Source organism: Patiria miniata, unplaced genomic scaffold (genome assembly GCF_015706575.1).
Source record: "Patiria miniata isolate m_02_andy unplaced genomic scaffold, ASM1570657v1 HiC_scaffold_2, whole genome shotgun sequence".
Lineage (NCBI taxonomy): Eukaryota > Metazoa > Echinodermata > Asteroidea > Valvatida > Asterinidae > Patiria > Patiria miniata.
In genome coordinates, this window is record NW_024037058.1 from 9,594,020 (window position 1) to 9,609,145 (window position 15,126).

Consider the following 15,126-nt stretch of genomic DNA (forward strand, 5'->3'; position numbering starts at 1 on the left):
AACGCGCACGCTGTAGAAACTGTTTAACGGTTGCGCTATCCAATACACGTGCATGCAGCAGGAATAGCGAACGCATATCTTAGAATAGCGCAATACCAGGAATGCAACACGGAACATGGTATTACATGTAGGTATAATATCCCACTGTTGTTGCCATGAATCGACCAATCACGACCAAGGATTCAAGTTTGCTTAAAGATAATATTTATGGTTGCATAACTGTGAGACATACTCTCACAAGAAACTGATATAATACAGTTACACGCCAATGGCAAGAACCTAACCGTAGCCAGTTTTCAAGATATAGTGCATGCCTTGCGTGATCTTTTGTTAGTTCTTTTCAATGTATTGAGGTTTTTTCTTACTTTCATTTCTGTCTTTGTGATTTGTTCATACCTGGCCTGTGCTCTGGTGTTTTGTATTGTATTCCCTTGGACGTTTTATACATGTATGTATTTTATTGCATGCTTGTGCTTGCTTGCGTTACATTCCACTTTGCTTGAACTCCATATTATTTGTTGATTTGTAGTACATTTAGCCATCATTTCATGAAGCTTGCAAGAATCAGTACAGATATGACAATAATATCACAATAACATTCCTGCATGTTCAGTACAGAAGATATTAATACATGCACTAGCTGTTTTTGTGTTTTGGTTTTTTTTTTTAAACACAAATTTCAAGTTTCCTGTAAATTGAATTTACATTTTATTTGGGAATTAAATGAAAGATTTAAAAACAATGAAGGAAACATCTTTCTTACTACAACTAATTCTGTTATCTCAGATATCATTTTCCTCTGTTAATGTCTGGCAGTTTAGTGTTAACTCTTAACATTGTCCTTAAAGCATTTAAATTTGTTGTTTAAATCTTTGTTTTTGTTTGTAAACACAACATGTTACTTCACAGGTGCAACTTGCTCAGTTGTCTTAAAATACAGTGTTTTTTAAAGCACCCTCGGTCAAAGGTATTGACATATTTTGGAGTCTGCTAATATAGGGTGTCTTAATAAAATGTAGCAGTCGAACAACACTTATTTCTTACGAAATGAAATTATTATTATTTTTTTTTTTTTTTAAGTTTACCTTGAGATGCTATAGTGTTTCTTTACCCTTCACATGATTTTTGTCCTGTGTGATTTAGACCTTTTTGTTTAAAAGCCATGGCAAAGCTTGAGAAGACTGTTTGTGAAAATCTGTTCGGGCCAATTTTCAGATTATGTGGTATCTTATGAAAGGCATGCACACACCTTCTTGGTATGTGAATGCCTTTCATTAGATACCAGATATCTGAAAAGTGGCCCAACTTGGAATTCAAGTCCTTTCATTTAATGAAATGTATCTCTGGACTGGAGTGTCCAAATGTGATGGGATAAAGACCATTGTGTAGAGTATTTACAACACTGTCAGACTCTAAAGATTAGTTTTGCAGAAAGAGAGTGCTAGTATTTTTAATATTAATGGATTGACTGCTACATTTTTATTGACACACGCTGTATATGGCTGGATAGCTCAGCTGGTAGAGTGCTGGTACGATGATCCGAAGGTCGCAGGTTCAATTCTACAGTACTTTAAAATGCACTTTTAAGAAAAAGTATTATTTAGAGTGGCTTTCTTTCTCTAATCTTACTTGTACAAAGCTTTTAGTTATCAAGTTACATGAAACAAACATGAAAGGACCTTGACTTGATGTTTCAAATCGATACTTTCAGATTGATGATTTCGTTTGTTGATATTTCAGGATCTTACCAGATATGTCTGTTCAGGCACGGTCAGCCAGCTTTGGTGAGGAACAGATAGGGGCCATGGTGCCCCCATGTCAGCGCATGGGTATCATCTGTGCCTTCTCATCCATGGAAGAATTCAAGAGGTCAGTGAGATGGTTAATTTATTGGTCGACTGAATGATTGGTAAATCGATTGATCGATCCATCAGTTGATCAATGGATTGATGAATTTGTTGACTAATTTGTTGATAAGTTGATTGATTGATAGATTGATCAATTGATTGATTGATCAATTGATTGATCAGTTATTCAATTGATTGATATATCATTTAGTCAATTGTTGATTGATCAATAAGTTAATTAATCGATTAATCAATAAGTCAGTTGATTGATTGATCAATAATTCAATTGATTGATTGATCAGTTAGTCAATTGATTGATTGATCTAGTCGATTGATTGATTGTGATCAATTGATTAATTGAATGATCAATTGAATTATCAGTCGACTACGTACTTGACCATGCATGACAGACCAGCTACAACGAGGATCTCACCTTTCCTGTAATACATGAGGATCGTTCGTGCTGTCTTGTTTCTTTAGGAATGAAGAAGCTCAAGGATACTTGATTTATGCATCGAACTGATAAATTGATTTATTTAGTGACGACTTGCAATGTATATGAGCCTGAAGAGAAAGGTTTGTCCATAGGTATCATCTGTACTGATGATATTAATTGATAAAGTGACTGATTGACCGATGACTGACCATACAGAAATGTAATAAATTGATTAGGCCTATTTAATAAATTGATGAGGTGACTGATCTAGTAATGATCAACTGACAGGTCCATCCCATCTTCACATGATCACAGAGAAAATTAACTACAAAGAAACTTCAGCTATAGTTACTTTTGTGGGTTATTGTTTGTTTCTAGTTACTTTGATGATGTGATTGATCAGTTTGCTGACGTGCGCTTCAAGTTCTCAAGTTTCAGCGAGTCGGATCACAAGGAGAACGTAAGTCCATTCTTCAGATTCCTTGAAATAATAAAATTAAGACGCAGCTAGTTAAATTATGTTTACTGTTCTAATATTTGGATAAATATTCCATTGCTTCCAGGTATGTCCACCTGGAGAACCTATCCACATCGTCAACATTGCCATTCATCTTGAGAAGAACACGAAAACCGACAACGAACTTGTGGATATGTTCCGGGGTTTCTGCCAAGAGAAGGTAAACATTTCTTGTTTAATATTTCAGTGGAATTTGTTTTGGTTTTTGCAAACCTCTTTTTACTTTTTAGGGCGTCCTCTAGAACCACAGGATATTAAATGATAGGATATTAGAAAAAATACACTCAAATGGGCATCCTATGTGAAATTTTACTCAAAGTATTTGGAAACTGTATAGAATGCGACCATTCAGAGTGTGAAATTTCAATCATCTGTCTTATTATTTTCTGCTTTAAAAAGGCATACACCATTTTTAAATCTACAGTCCATCATTTGCAGCTATCCAAAATTAACCAGAGCTTAATGCTTGTTTCTTTTTAATTCAATATGCTAGGAAAGTTTTACCAGACTTTTTAACAAACAAAAAACAGAACAAAACTTTTTGAAAGTTTGCCAATGTATTGTACATTAAATATTAATTTAATTTAATAGCACATGACATAAATGTCAGGTCAGATAAAACACAAAGGGAAAATAATTAGGTGCATATATATTATTAATACATTGAACAAAGAAATTGTAACTATTCATAAGATGGAATTTTGGCGTTGGGCTGATGTAAATCAAATTTAGGTTTTGCCCTTCACCGACGTACATGTATATACACTGTATACTCAGTGTGTTACCTCCGGAGTGAAAGTTGGAAAAAAAACAAATTGTATGAACCTGCGACCTCCAGAATACTGTACCGGTGCTCTACCAACTGAGCTATCCAGCCCTATGTTGGCAGTTCTCCAGTTTGTCAATGTTTTTGTTAAGTGACAAAAGTCAAGGGCTTCAGACTAGCACCCTTGAACCAAGAAACATAAACTGGGGAACGGCCAACATAGGGGCTTGATAGCTCAGTTGGTAGAGCACCAGAATGGAAATCCAGAGATCGCAGGCTCAAACCCTGCTCCATTCAATTTCCTTGTTTAATTTTACAATAACCTAACCCAACAAATTATAAGCATTAAACACTTCCTGTCAACAGAAACAGCAGTTGCTGAGCAGAGACATCCGCAGAATCACCATTCTGTTCTGGAGTAGGAAGGACTTCCCCAAGTACTTCACCTTCAGAGCTCGACAGGATGTAAGTTTGCATATATTTCTTTATATCTGGCAATGCAAAACTTAAGCCTTAAATGTTATCTGAAGTTAGGCGTCACTGTTGTGTTTTGCTATGATTTTGGGCTGTTTAATTTGTGGATTCCTTTCAAAGATTTTGTGTTAATTTTGTGAGACGTTCTGGCAAAATGAGACAGAACTTGGCACAGGCCATAGTGGAGAAACATGCAAAAAAGTGAATGGGGTTGATTTTTTTCCATCTTTCAGATATATTAATATTTGTAATATTTGATATGTCTATAACATTTGATGTCTACTACGTTTGATGTCTCATTCAGAAGTGCATAACTTTTACAGAATATAGTAATCAGCGAGGTGAAACTCAAACATAGCACAGGGAATGCATTTTTTTAAGGTTTGACTTAATAAGAAAAAGTTGGGATGCACTAGTCATCTGGAGATCAACCGCAATACAAATTCTGTGTCAGAAACCAAAATCTACTTGGGTCGATTCCAGTTGCTGCCGGTGCTTTTGGTTCAGCGGGAATGAATGCCATCCCGAACCAGTGATGAAATACTCAAGATTCTAATACATTCTTGAAAGTTGCTGTTATTTTTTTCCCCTTTGGTGGAAACTAAATAGAGGAAAATTGATTTTGCTTTCTTTACTATTGCTTACTTCCGTAGTTCCAAGAGGATCGGATCTATCGTCACTTGGAGCCAGCCTTGGCCTTCCAGCTGGAGATCAACAGGATGAGTAACTTTGATCTCCAGTTGATGGATCGCGCTAACTACAGAATGCACCTGTACCTGGGATCCGCCAAGGTTTGTACATGTTCATGCAAAATATTTGAACCCTCCTGCTGCCTGAACAGTCACAGACAGTCAAAAAATCAATCCTGTTCCCCTGCCTAGAGACCAGCAGTCAGATCATCAACAAGCTAGTCACCAACAGTCAGATCAGATTTCCCGTAAACATTGTGACTATTCAAATTCCATCAACAGACAAAAGCAGTAAACTCATAGGTTACAGCTGGCTTGTCAATTCTCCACAGCTGTATCAAGTTACGTGAACAGTCACAGCCAGTCAGTTGTGCTTTGTTTTAAAAAAAAAGAAGCTCTTTAAAAACCATCAAAAAAAGGTACTTTATTGATTTTGACTGTTGGAAAGGCTTTGTTGAATTTGCCAGCCAGAGAGGGTAGGTTGAAGATATACTGTCTGTACTTATTGTACAGAGTCAATTTTTTTAAGCTCTGGCAGGAGCTTCTACATGTCACATTGGGGTCGGTCGGTCGGTGGGTCTGTCTGTCTGTCTGTCTGTCTGTCCCTGAAAATTAACCAAAAACATTTGACCAAAAAATGACCAAATGCCATGCCATCATCAGTAAATGCACTCTTGACGAAAGTTATCAGAAAATGGGCTTGGTCTCGATCGATGTGCATGCGCGTCTGTTTTGCATATGTCTGTCCCTGGGAAAATTGACCAAAAAATGAACCCCCTAAGTTTCCAAAAAAATATAACAACCAAATTTTAATTTAAAGAAAAAACAGAGAATAGAAATGAAATACTTAAAAAAATTGTTTTTAACAATTCGTAAAGTTGTTTAGGAAAATTGTGTAAATGGAGGCAAGATAATGTGCAGTTATGTTTTAGTCATGTGGTATACATGTATAGCGCGCTATTTTTATGGGAAACTTTAGGGGCTTATTTTGGTCAATTTTCAGTGCGTGATTTTCGCTTGGGATGGCGGCCCGGGCTTGTACACACAATCATTTCATGCAAGACTTACATGCAAGGCGGCCAGAGCTTATTGTGTACTCGCACTTGTTTGTCCTATTGACAAAAAGGGGTACCGGTACTTGTTTGCAGTGTCCTTAACAACCTACGGCTGAAATAGTTAACAAAACATGACATCAACATTGTGTTTCGTGTAGTTCGATTTCCTGGAGGTTATTGAGAGGGAAAAATAGAACCCAGAAAATTAATTTCACATTATTTTTGTGTGTGAATATGTTTAGGTTCAGAAGGGTCAGGAGGTGACGGACTATCGGTTCTTCGTCCGTGCCATCATCCGTCATTCAGATCTCATCACCAAGGAGGCTTCATTTGAGTACCTACACAACGAGGCTGAGAGGATGCTACTAGAAGCACTGGACGAACTGGAACTGGCCTTCAATCACCCAGATGTAAGTACTTATTTTGCGAATCTTTAAAAAAATGGATTGTAATTGTTGGTCCGTTTTTTTAACGAGCAATACGAGCAAGGTGTGAATATTTCTAATTTTACAAGTTTGGAAATATAACAAACTGCGTGACAACTTCTTGTGAATCATTAATTATATATCAAACACAAATTTCATTTTTTACTTATGAAATTGGTCCTAACTTCTTGATACTTATGTTACTGGAATGACCAAATTTATACCATTAATTGGAAAAGTTGCTACTAAGTTTTTTCATGACTGTCTTTATAATTTAGGAAATTTCGTACAATTTTTTGATTTTCCAATTTCATATTATATATTTTATGTAATTTTATTTGTTTCCATGGCAACAGTCTAAGCGGACGGACTGCAATCACATCTTTCTGAACTTTGTGCCGACGGTTGTCATGGATCCTATGAAGGTTGTGGATAGCCTGAGGTCCATGGTGCTGAGGTATGGCCATAGGCTGTGGAAGCTACGAGTCCTCCAGGCGGAACTCAAAATGACAGTCAAGTAAGTTTTGCTAAACAAAAATATATCGCCAAACCTGGGGCCAGTTCAGTGGCAATACTGAGAACATGGTTTTCTGCTGAGAAATCTTCTCTCTACTTCATGGAGATAGTATTATGGCAAAGAGCACGCTATTACTGCTTAACGCCAGTCCATACTTCACGCGAAGGCGAAAGCGAAACAAATTGCATAGTGTCAATAATCATTGTTTTATTGTGACGCACACTGTTACGTTGCACCCCAACAAATTCACTTCCCTCTCAAATTAGCATGAAGTATGAATCAGGCTTTAGGCAAAATCTCCAAATACTGAAATTGTATGAGATTCGAAGATTAACACGTTTCTATGTAATTAAGCGTAAGTTTTTCACTTATGACCACCATTATGTGTTTATGGTACTAGCTCAGATATTCAATGTTAAGCACCTAAGCACATATGTATATAATCTTAGCTATCAGGGCCCAATTTCGCATTTTGCGCTTACGATGACCATTCCATCTTAACAGCACTAGCAGAACAACTCTGCGCTAACCCTGTAAGCACAAAATCCTTAGCATAAGGCAAAATTCCTAACTTCCCCGTGAAATACGCTTACTGAAGTGTAGAATTTTCTTCTGCAGTAAGAAGGGATTTTTGGCTAACGATGAGTAGAGCCATGAAATGAGGCCCTGATGTACGCATGTGCAAAAGCCAAAATTTCTGGCTACTTTTTGAAACACTCTCACGGGTTGATATCAATAGTTGGTTATATTAAGAAGTGCCATGACAGGCCAAAAGAGGACTCATTTTATTGGAAAAGAAGTACAGAATCATGCTTAGCAACCAGAAAAAGCAAAATGTTTAACCAAAATCAGGTTTGGGAATGAATATTTCACCATGTAACATAGCTAGCAAGCTGTTAAGCGGTGTTTGTTTTCTTTGACTTGATTAGGTTACCAGCAGGGAAGTCTATTCCAATCCGTATCTTCATCACGAATGAGTCTGGCTACAACCTGGCCATCACACTGTACAAGGAAGAGACTGACCCCACCACTGGACAGGTAACGAAGCTGGTAACACCCATGTGACAATCACATGCCAGTCACATGGCTATCACATGTTTTGTTTTTGTGTTGTTCCTTTTGTTTGTTTTGTTTATTAATTCACATTTTTCGTTTTATATCAGTGCTGTACACATTTAAAAGCCTACTATTCGTAATGCAATGGCAATATAAAAAAACACTTGACACAGTACAGCCCAGTTAATACTCGACGCAACAGCGCACGCCATCGCAAGTATGTGCAGTGACGGAAGTATTTGCGCTGCGAAGTTGAAACTCCAGTGACTGTTGCCCTGAATGTCTCATGACGTCAAACATATTCGTGCAAAGTATAAACCAGCTTTACGTAAGGGGCTTATCAGAAAGACTTTGAGTAAATTGATTTGAAGAAGCTTTCAAGTTTTGACAAAAATTCTGTTGTGAAACATTGCAGGTGAAATTCATCTCTTTCACTGAGAAGCAAGGCAGTCTTCATGGCCGGCTGGTCAACACTCCCTACGTGACCAAGGACCATCTACAACTCAAGCGGTACCAAGCACAGACATTGGGTACAACGTATGTCTACGACTTCCCAGACATGTTCAAGCAGGTATAGTTACCTCAAGAAAATGTTTTTTAAATAAAACTGCTTTTTTTTCGCAGTTTTGCAACATTGCTAATTTTGCTAGTGTCGTGACTTTTGGCATGATCCCTGGCTACATGGCATATACAGGTTTACGGCTTTTGACTAGCGCCCCTTGAACAAAGAAATTGACAAACAGGGGAACCGCCAACAGGGCTGGTTAGCTCAGTTGGTAGAGCACAGGAACGGCAATCTGGCGGTCGCAGGTTCAAACCCAGCTTCAGTCAATTTCTTTGTTCAATTTTATAATCAAGAACATTTCATTAACTTTACTCTTTCATTCTGTACTAGGGATTTTTTCTAAACCGTAACTTCATCTGTGGCGACATGTCCTGTCCACAGTATAAAATGGATATACTCTGCACTTTCAGATAGTCCTCAAGAGTGTGATTCAGTGCCATACATGTAGAACAGGGACCTATCCGCTCCGTTTACAAGTACCCCCTCACTGGCAAAGAAAGTACAGTTGCAGTTGACCGAACGATGCCATCTTGCCTGACTGCAATATTTTGCTGCAAAGCGCGGCCACTGCGTGTACATAGTACAAATCCCCTGGTGTACGTCTGTCACACACAAGGAACGATGCGCGTCAACCAGCGAAATGTATGTGTCCCGCCCATGGGATGTCGTTGATAGGTAAAAGGGCGCCCTCTTTTCTTAGTGCACGAAGCCCATATGATCCCATATGTCTCCATACTGCCCCAAAGCGCCCTGCCACTTAAAGTTGACATAAAACCTCTTTGGCATTATGCATGTTATATGTTGTGAAAATTGTGTACTTTTATCCCATTCCTTAATCCGAGTCTGTATATTTATACTATCGCAATATTTTATTCAATTTTTATTTTTTTATTTTTTTTTTAGAAACTGAGACGTATCTGGGAGGAACATAAAGCAGTGCACAAGGATACAGTCATCCCAGAGGAACTGGTAAACAATACTTGAATATGTGCAAAAATATAAATAAAATTGTCATGCCCTCTTTTCAAAACTTGCTTTTCTCAAATTTAAAAGAAATGCGGCTGTGTAAGTTAAAGTGATGCATGTTCTGAAAAAAAAAAGCTCTTCCTCAACAGAAGTGCCTCACAAGTCAACCAGTCCCATGTCAAGTCACAAGCTTCTCAAATAAACTGAGACAAAGAAATTCCTGTGTTAAGACCGGTTCATACTCTGCGCGACTGCGAATTTGTGACATCGTGGCAAGTATTTATGCTGCGAATTCGTAAAAGTTGAACACATTTCAACTCAGGCGAATTTCGCAGCGAATGCTTCATGGTGTCTAATTCGCTTCACATTCGCATTTGCTTCATTATGAAGTATTTACCCAGGCTTTATTGTTCATGCCCTGTTTTGTGAAGGATCGTGTCAATTGACTTGTGAATTAATGAGGATGGACTCGACTACAGCACTGTTCAACAGAATGCAGTAACACAAAATTCAATATATTTATTAATATATTTTGACTTTATCATTACGTGTAGGTTATGTTCTTCTTCATTTGTCCTATAAATGTTGAGAGTGTGAGATTTGTCAGAATTTTCCCTAATTTCAGGAATTTTTCGTCAGGATTTTTCGTCAGGATTTTTCATCAGGATTTTTCATCAGGATTTTTCGTCAGGATTTTTTTCATCAGGATTTTTCGTCAGGATATTTGGTCAGGATGTTTGGTCAGGATTTTTGGTCAGGATTTTTGTCAGGATTTTTCGTCAGGATTTTTCGTAAGGATTTTTGTCATCAGGATTTTTGGTCAGGATTTTTGGTCAGGATTTTTGTCAGGATTTTTCGTCAGGATTTTTCGTCAGGATTTTTCGTCAGGATTTTTCATCAAGATTTTTCATCAGGATATTTGGTCAGGATTTTTTTCATCAGGATATTTGGTCAGGATTTTTTTCATCAGGATATTTGGTCAGGATTTTTTTCATCAGGATATTTGGTCAGGATTATTGGTCAGGATTTTTGGTCAGGATTTTCGTCAGGATTTTTCGTCAGGATTTTTCGTCAGGATTTTTCGTCAGGATTTTTTTCATCAGGATTTTTCGTCAGGATATTTGGTCAGGATGTTTGGTCGGGATTTTTGGTCAGGATTTTTGTCAGGATTTTTCGTCAGGATTTTTCGTAAGGATTTTTGTCATCAGGATTTTTGGTCAGGATTTTTGGTCAGGATTTTTGTCAGGATTTTTCGTCAGGATTTTTCGTCAGGATTTTTCGTCAGGATTTTTCATCAAGATTTTTCATCAGGATATTTGGTCAGGATTTTTTTCATCAGGATATTTGGTCAGGATTTTTTTCATCAGGATATTTGGTCAGGATTTTTTTCATCAGGATATTTGGTCAGGATTATTGGTCAGGATTTTTGGTCAGGATTTTCGTCAGGATTTTTCGTCAGGATTTTTCGTCAGGATTTTTCGTCAGGATTTTTCATCAAGATTTTTCATCAGGATTTTTTGTCAGGATTTTTCATCAGGATTTTTCATCAGGATTCTTTGTCAGGATTTTTTATCAGGATTTTTCCTAATTTCGGGATTTTTTAAACTACCCCTTTTGAAATCTGGAATTCCTAAGGTTCTACCTTAAAGGTGTTAAATGGAACAAAAGAATAGGTAATTAAAAAGTGCTTTTAGGCAAATACAAACTCTACGCGCCCTCGGTGATCTTGTGGATTTTACATTTTCCTCAATATCTCCCCTGATGTTGTTATTGTTTAACCAATAATTTGTACTCCGTATCTGTAATTTGATTGGCTGTTTCTTGCCAGGTGAGCGGGAGTGAGCTAGTTCTGGATAGTCAGGGAACCTTGACCTCAGTCAACAGAATGCATGGAGAAAACAGGGTGAGCAATTCCATTCTTCCAAAATAGTTTATCCCTGTTTCATGCAAGTGGAAATTGTTTGACTTCTCCAGCAAAGGATTCTGTAATTGATAGATTTGCGCCATGGATTATCTCTTCAGTGAAGAAGTGTAGTTCTGAAAAGGTCAGTCAGTTGACTGATCGTTGGAAATAAAGAGTTCTATTGTTGAAATCATATTTTGTGATCAAGGGGTTGTGCGTGTGTTTTCATGGTTTTCTCAAAGAGTGATTCCACTAAGCTGAAGCTTCAACAGGTTAGGTTTTGAACATTTTTCTTTGGATTTTGAGTGATGTTATTAAAAATGCATAAAAAGCAAACATCTTGCATGCCTTTAAGATGCATGTAACGGTATTGTCTGTGTTTGGTAACAGGTCGGCATGGTGGCTTGGAAGTTCACCTTCTTGACCCCAGAGTACCCCGAAGGTCGCGATGTCATCATCATAGCAAACGACATCACCTTCAAGATCGGTTCATTTGGACCCGATGAGGACATGCTGTTTGAGGTTGGTGGAGCGGTTTTCTGAATCACTTTTGTGTGGGAGGCAAAATATTCTAATGTGCCAGCTTGTTGAAAAGCACTAAGAGTATCTGTTGTGAGGGTGTTCTGTAAATGGTTCACAGGTGCTTGTCGACAAAAAACACTTGTGGACAATTCCTCAATTTTAAACCTCAATGAAAATAAACTTTAAAAAAATCCAGGTGCCACAATGGAAACATGTATCGTTTTGAAGCTTATTATCTGTATTTTATCATGTTTATAATTTATTTCTAACAATGTTCACCAGCTCAGCAAGTACTTTTAACTGAAAAATTAAATGAGTATGCAAAAAAAATCAATTTGTCCGAGTATGCTCGACACCATGGTGTTACGAGCCGTTTTCTACTACATCAACAGAGTTTGATGAATAATTTCTTTTGTGAATCAGTGTAGTGACTGATTTGTTTTATCATATTAATTGTTATAACACCTCACCCACAGATTCTGTATCTTGATTGGTGAGAGCGAGTCACATGGCATTCGCTATTTTTGCTATCTTGCAATGAACGGCTAAAAGTACTACACCTGTAGCAACCAAAGTACTAGACGCATAGCAACCAAAGCACTATGCGATGAGAACCAGTATTGTGTGCAAATGCATACGGGTGTGCATGTGCGCGTTGCGCGTATTGGTCCTAAGTGCTAGCGCTACAGATCTGGGTTCAAACATTCGTGGAGGGGAAGTTTGGAAAAGTACAAGTAAACTTTCACCTATTTTTGTATTCAAATTTGAAGTACATTTGTATTGTATTTAGATTAAATTAATCAGTTATCGCTTAAAATCAAGCAGAATCTGTGGAAGAGGTGTTATAAAACAATTATTGACTGCTTTATCTCGTGGTGTAGTAAAACTAGCCTCCCTCGGTGATCCATGGAGCGTTCCATTTCCCTCGGCTTCGCCTCAGGAAAAATAGAACGCTTCATGGATCACCTCGGGAGGCTAGTTGTACTACACCACTCAAAGCAGTCAATATTTGTATAAAATCCACTTTATTATTATAACTTTTGTTATGCTCATTGTTGAATTGTCCAAAATATACGTCCGACACAGTGGAACTGCATAGTGGAACTGCTCCTGATCCTATGGTGAGCAGCAGGGGTTCAGTGTCTTATTGACTAAGTCGCCCAGTTAAAAGATTAGTGTTAAATTGTGAACCTTTTCTTGTTTTCTTTAAATGTTATCAACAGAAAGCATCGGAGCTCTCTCGTTCCCTGGGAATTCCTCGCATCTACCTGTCAGCCAATAGCGGGGCCAGGATTGGACTAGCAGAGGAGGTCAAGCAACGGTTCAAGGTGGCCTGGGTTGACCCTGCCAAACCAGACAAGGTATCATAGGTCATAGGTTAAACGGTTAAGGCAAAGGATATTTTCCAAATCTTGGTTTGGTACCCAGATTTGCCTTCTTTTCTAGCTCTGGATTCATTTAGAAGTTGTCATAGGTCAAACAGTTAAGATTAAGGATATTTTTCAAACCATGATTTGGTATCCAGCTTTGCCTCCTTCTCTAGCTCTGGATTCATTTAGAAGGTGTCATAGGTCAGAGAGTTAAGGCTAAAGATATTTTTCAAACAATGGTTTGGTATCCAGCTTTGCCTTCTCTGGCTCCAGATTCATTTAGAAGGTGTCCTTGGTCAAAGGTCAGAGAGTTAAGGCGAAGGATATTTTCCAAATCTTGGTTTGGTACCCAGCTTTGCCTTTTCTGGTTCTGGATTCGTTTAGAAGGTGTCATTGGTCAAAGGTAAGAGAGTTAAGGCTAAGGATATTTTTCAAACCATGGTTTGGTATCCAGCTTTGCCTTCTTCTCTAGCTCTGGATTCATTTAGAAGGTGTCAAAGGTCATAGATCAAACAGTTAAAGCTAAGGATATTTTTCAAACCATGGTTTGGTAGCCAGCTTTGTCTTCTCTGGCTCCGGATTCATTTAGAAAGTGCCATAGGTCAAAGGTCAAACAGTTAAGGCTCAGGATATTTTCCAAACCCTGGTTTAGTAACCAAGGTTAATTATTCGGAAGATTACGTGCGGGATAAATGCCTCTAACATTCATGAAGCAAAACAAACACCTATATAAAGTCAGAATCCCCTGAGTCAGGGGCCTTAAATCTCCTCAGTGAAGCCCAGTGTTGTCGAGTCACTTGAGTCGAGTCCGAGTCTGGGTCTGGAGTCACTCGAGTTCATTAAAATCTGAGTCTTGAGTTACTTGAGTCAAGTCTGAGTCTGGAGTCATTTAGTTCAAGTTTGAGTCCGAGTCACAAGTTATTTGATTGAAGTCCAAGTCCAAGTCACAGTTGTGCTAAAGGGATGTGCATTATTAAACATGGACACAGTTACATCTCCGAGCTTCTCCGTCCATACATTCCGTCAAGATCTCTGCGGTCATCTTCTCAAGGCCTCCTCACAACAACCACAGCCAGGACCAAGTCATACGGCTCCAGGGCGTTTTCTCATGCTGCACCCGAGATGTGGAACGCCTTACCATCCTCACTTCGAGCAGTAGACACTCTCGACCGGTTCAAAACCAGCCTAAAATCCCACCTATTCCAACTAGCCTATCCACACACATTGTAGAACATTATGTTTTCAGTCAGCTTGTAACTTTGTATAAATTTGTATCTATGTTTATTGTTAAGCGCATTGAGATTTCTTTCGGTTATGTTATGCGCTCTATAAGAATGATTTATTATTATTATTAAGGTATATGTTGGCAATTAAATGCGCAATTGCAAGCATTCATAACTTGATGTCAACTTTGTTTTTCAGGGTTTCAAGTATCTATACCTGACTCCATCAGACTACAAACAGCTGCTGGCGCTCAACTCACTACGCGCCGAGCACATAGAAGAAGATGGGGAGTCAAGGTACAAGATCACTTACATCATTGGTGAGTCACATTTCTCAATCAATTAAATTAAATCAATCACAGTATTAACCGACAAGTAATTAGTGATAAAGTGTCTTGCCCAAGGACACGGGCATGTCAACTGACGGCTGGACTTGCCACATCCTGAAGAACTACTTACAGATCGTAAGTTTGGATGCTCCAGACCATGAGGCCACGTCACTCCACGTTACACTTGGTGGTTGAACATTGTGCATTAATCGGTGTTGTTTGCTTTTTCTTTTTGTCTAGGTCAAGAGGAAGGCCTCGGTGTGGAGAATCTGAGTGGGAGTGGCATGATTGCTGGCGGGTCATCAAGGGCGTATGAAGAGATTATCACTCTGAATCTGGTGAGATATAGTACTTTGTTCATGATACTATCCTGTCAAGAAAACTTGATTTACCCTACTAACTGAAGAAGAAATTGACAAAGTAATTCTTGGGAAAGATTTGCCAAAAAAAATATACAGACGTGGTT

General features: G+C 38.3%; 1 protein-coding gene across 4 annotated transcripts in view; it reads left to right on the forward strand.

Annotated features, from left to right (window-relative positions):
• Positions 1 to 15,126, forward strand: part of LOC119726449 (acetyl-CoA carboxylase-like) — a 68,430-nt gene that overhangs the window by 40,859 nt on the left and 12,445 nt on the right. For all 4 annotated transcript variants that reach the window (XM_038198107.1, XM_038198110.1, XM_038198108.1 and 1 more), the window contains 15 exons: positions 1,741 to 1,869; positions 2,662 to 2,743; positions 2,847 to 2,960; positions 3,933 to 4,031; positions 4,694 to 4,831; positions 6,027 to 6,194; positions 6,566 to 6,726; positions 7,656 to 7,764; positions 8,198 to 8,353; positions 9,251 to 9,316; positions 11,142 to 11,216; positions 11,607 to 11,738; positions 12,962 to 13,099; positions 14,531 to 14,651; positions 14,901 to 14,998. In XM_038198107.1, coding sequence (XP_038054035.1) covers positions 1,741 to 1,869; positions 2,662 to 2,743; positions 2,847 to 2,960; positions 3,933 to 4,031; positions 4,694 to 4,831; positions 6,027 to 6,194; positions 6,566 to 6,726; positions 7,656 to 7,764; positions 8,198 to 8,353; positions 9,251 to 9,316; positions 11,142 to 11,216; positions 11,607 to 11,738; positions 12,962 to 13,099; positions 14,531 to 14,651; positions 14,901 to 14,998 — 1,786 coding nt within the window. The remainder of the gene's footprint in view (positions 1 to 1,740; positions 1,870 to 2,661; positions 2,744 to 2,846; positions 2,961 to 3,932; positions 4,032 to 4,693; positions 4,832 to 6,026; positions 6,195 to 6,565; positions 6,727 to 7,655; positions 7,765 to 8,197; positions 8,354 to 9,250; positions 9,317 to 11,141; positions 11,217 to 11,606; positions 11,739 to 12,961; positions 13,100 to 14,530; positions 14,652 to 14,900; positions 14,999 to 15,126) is intronic.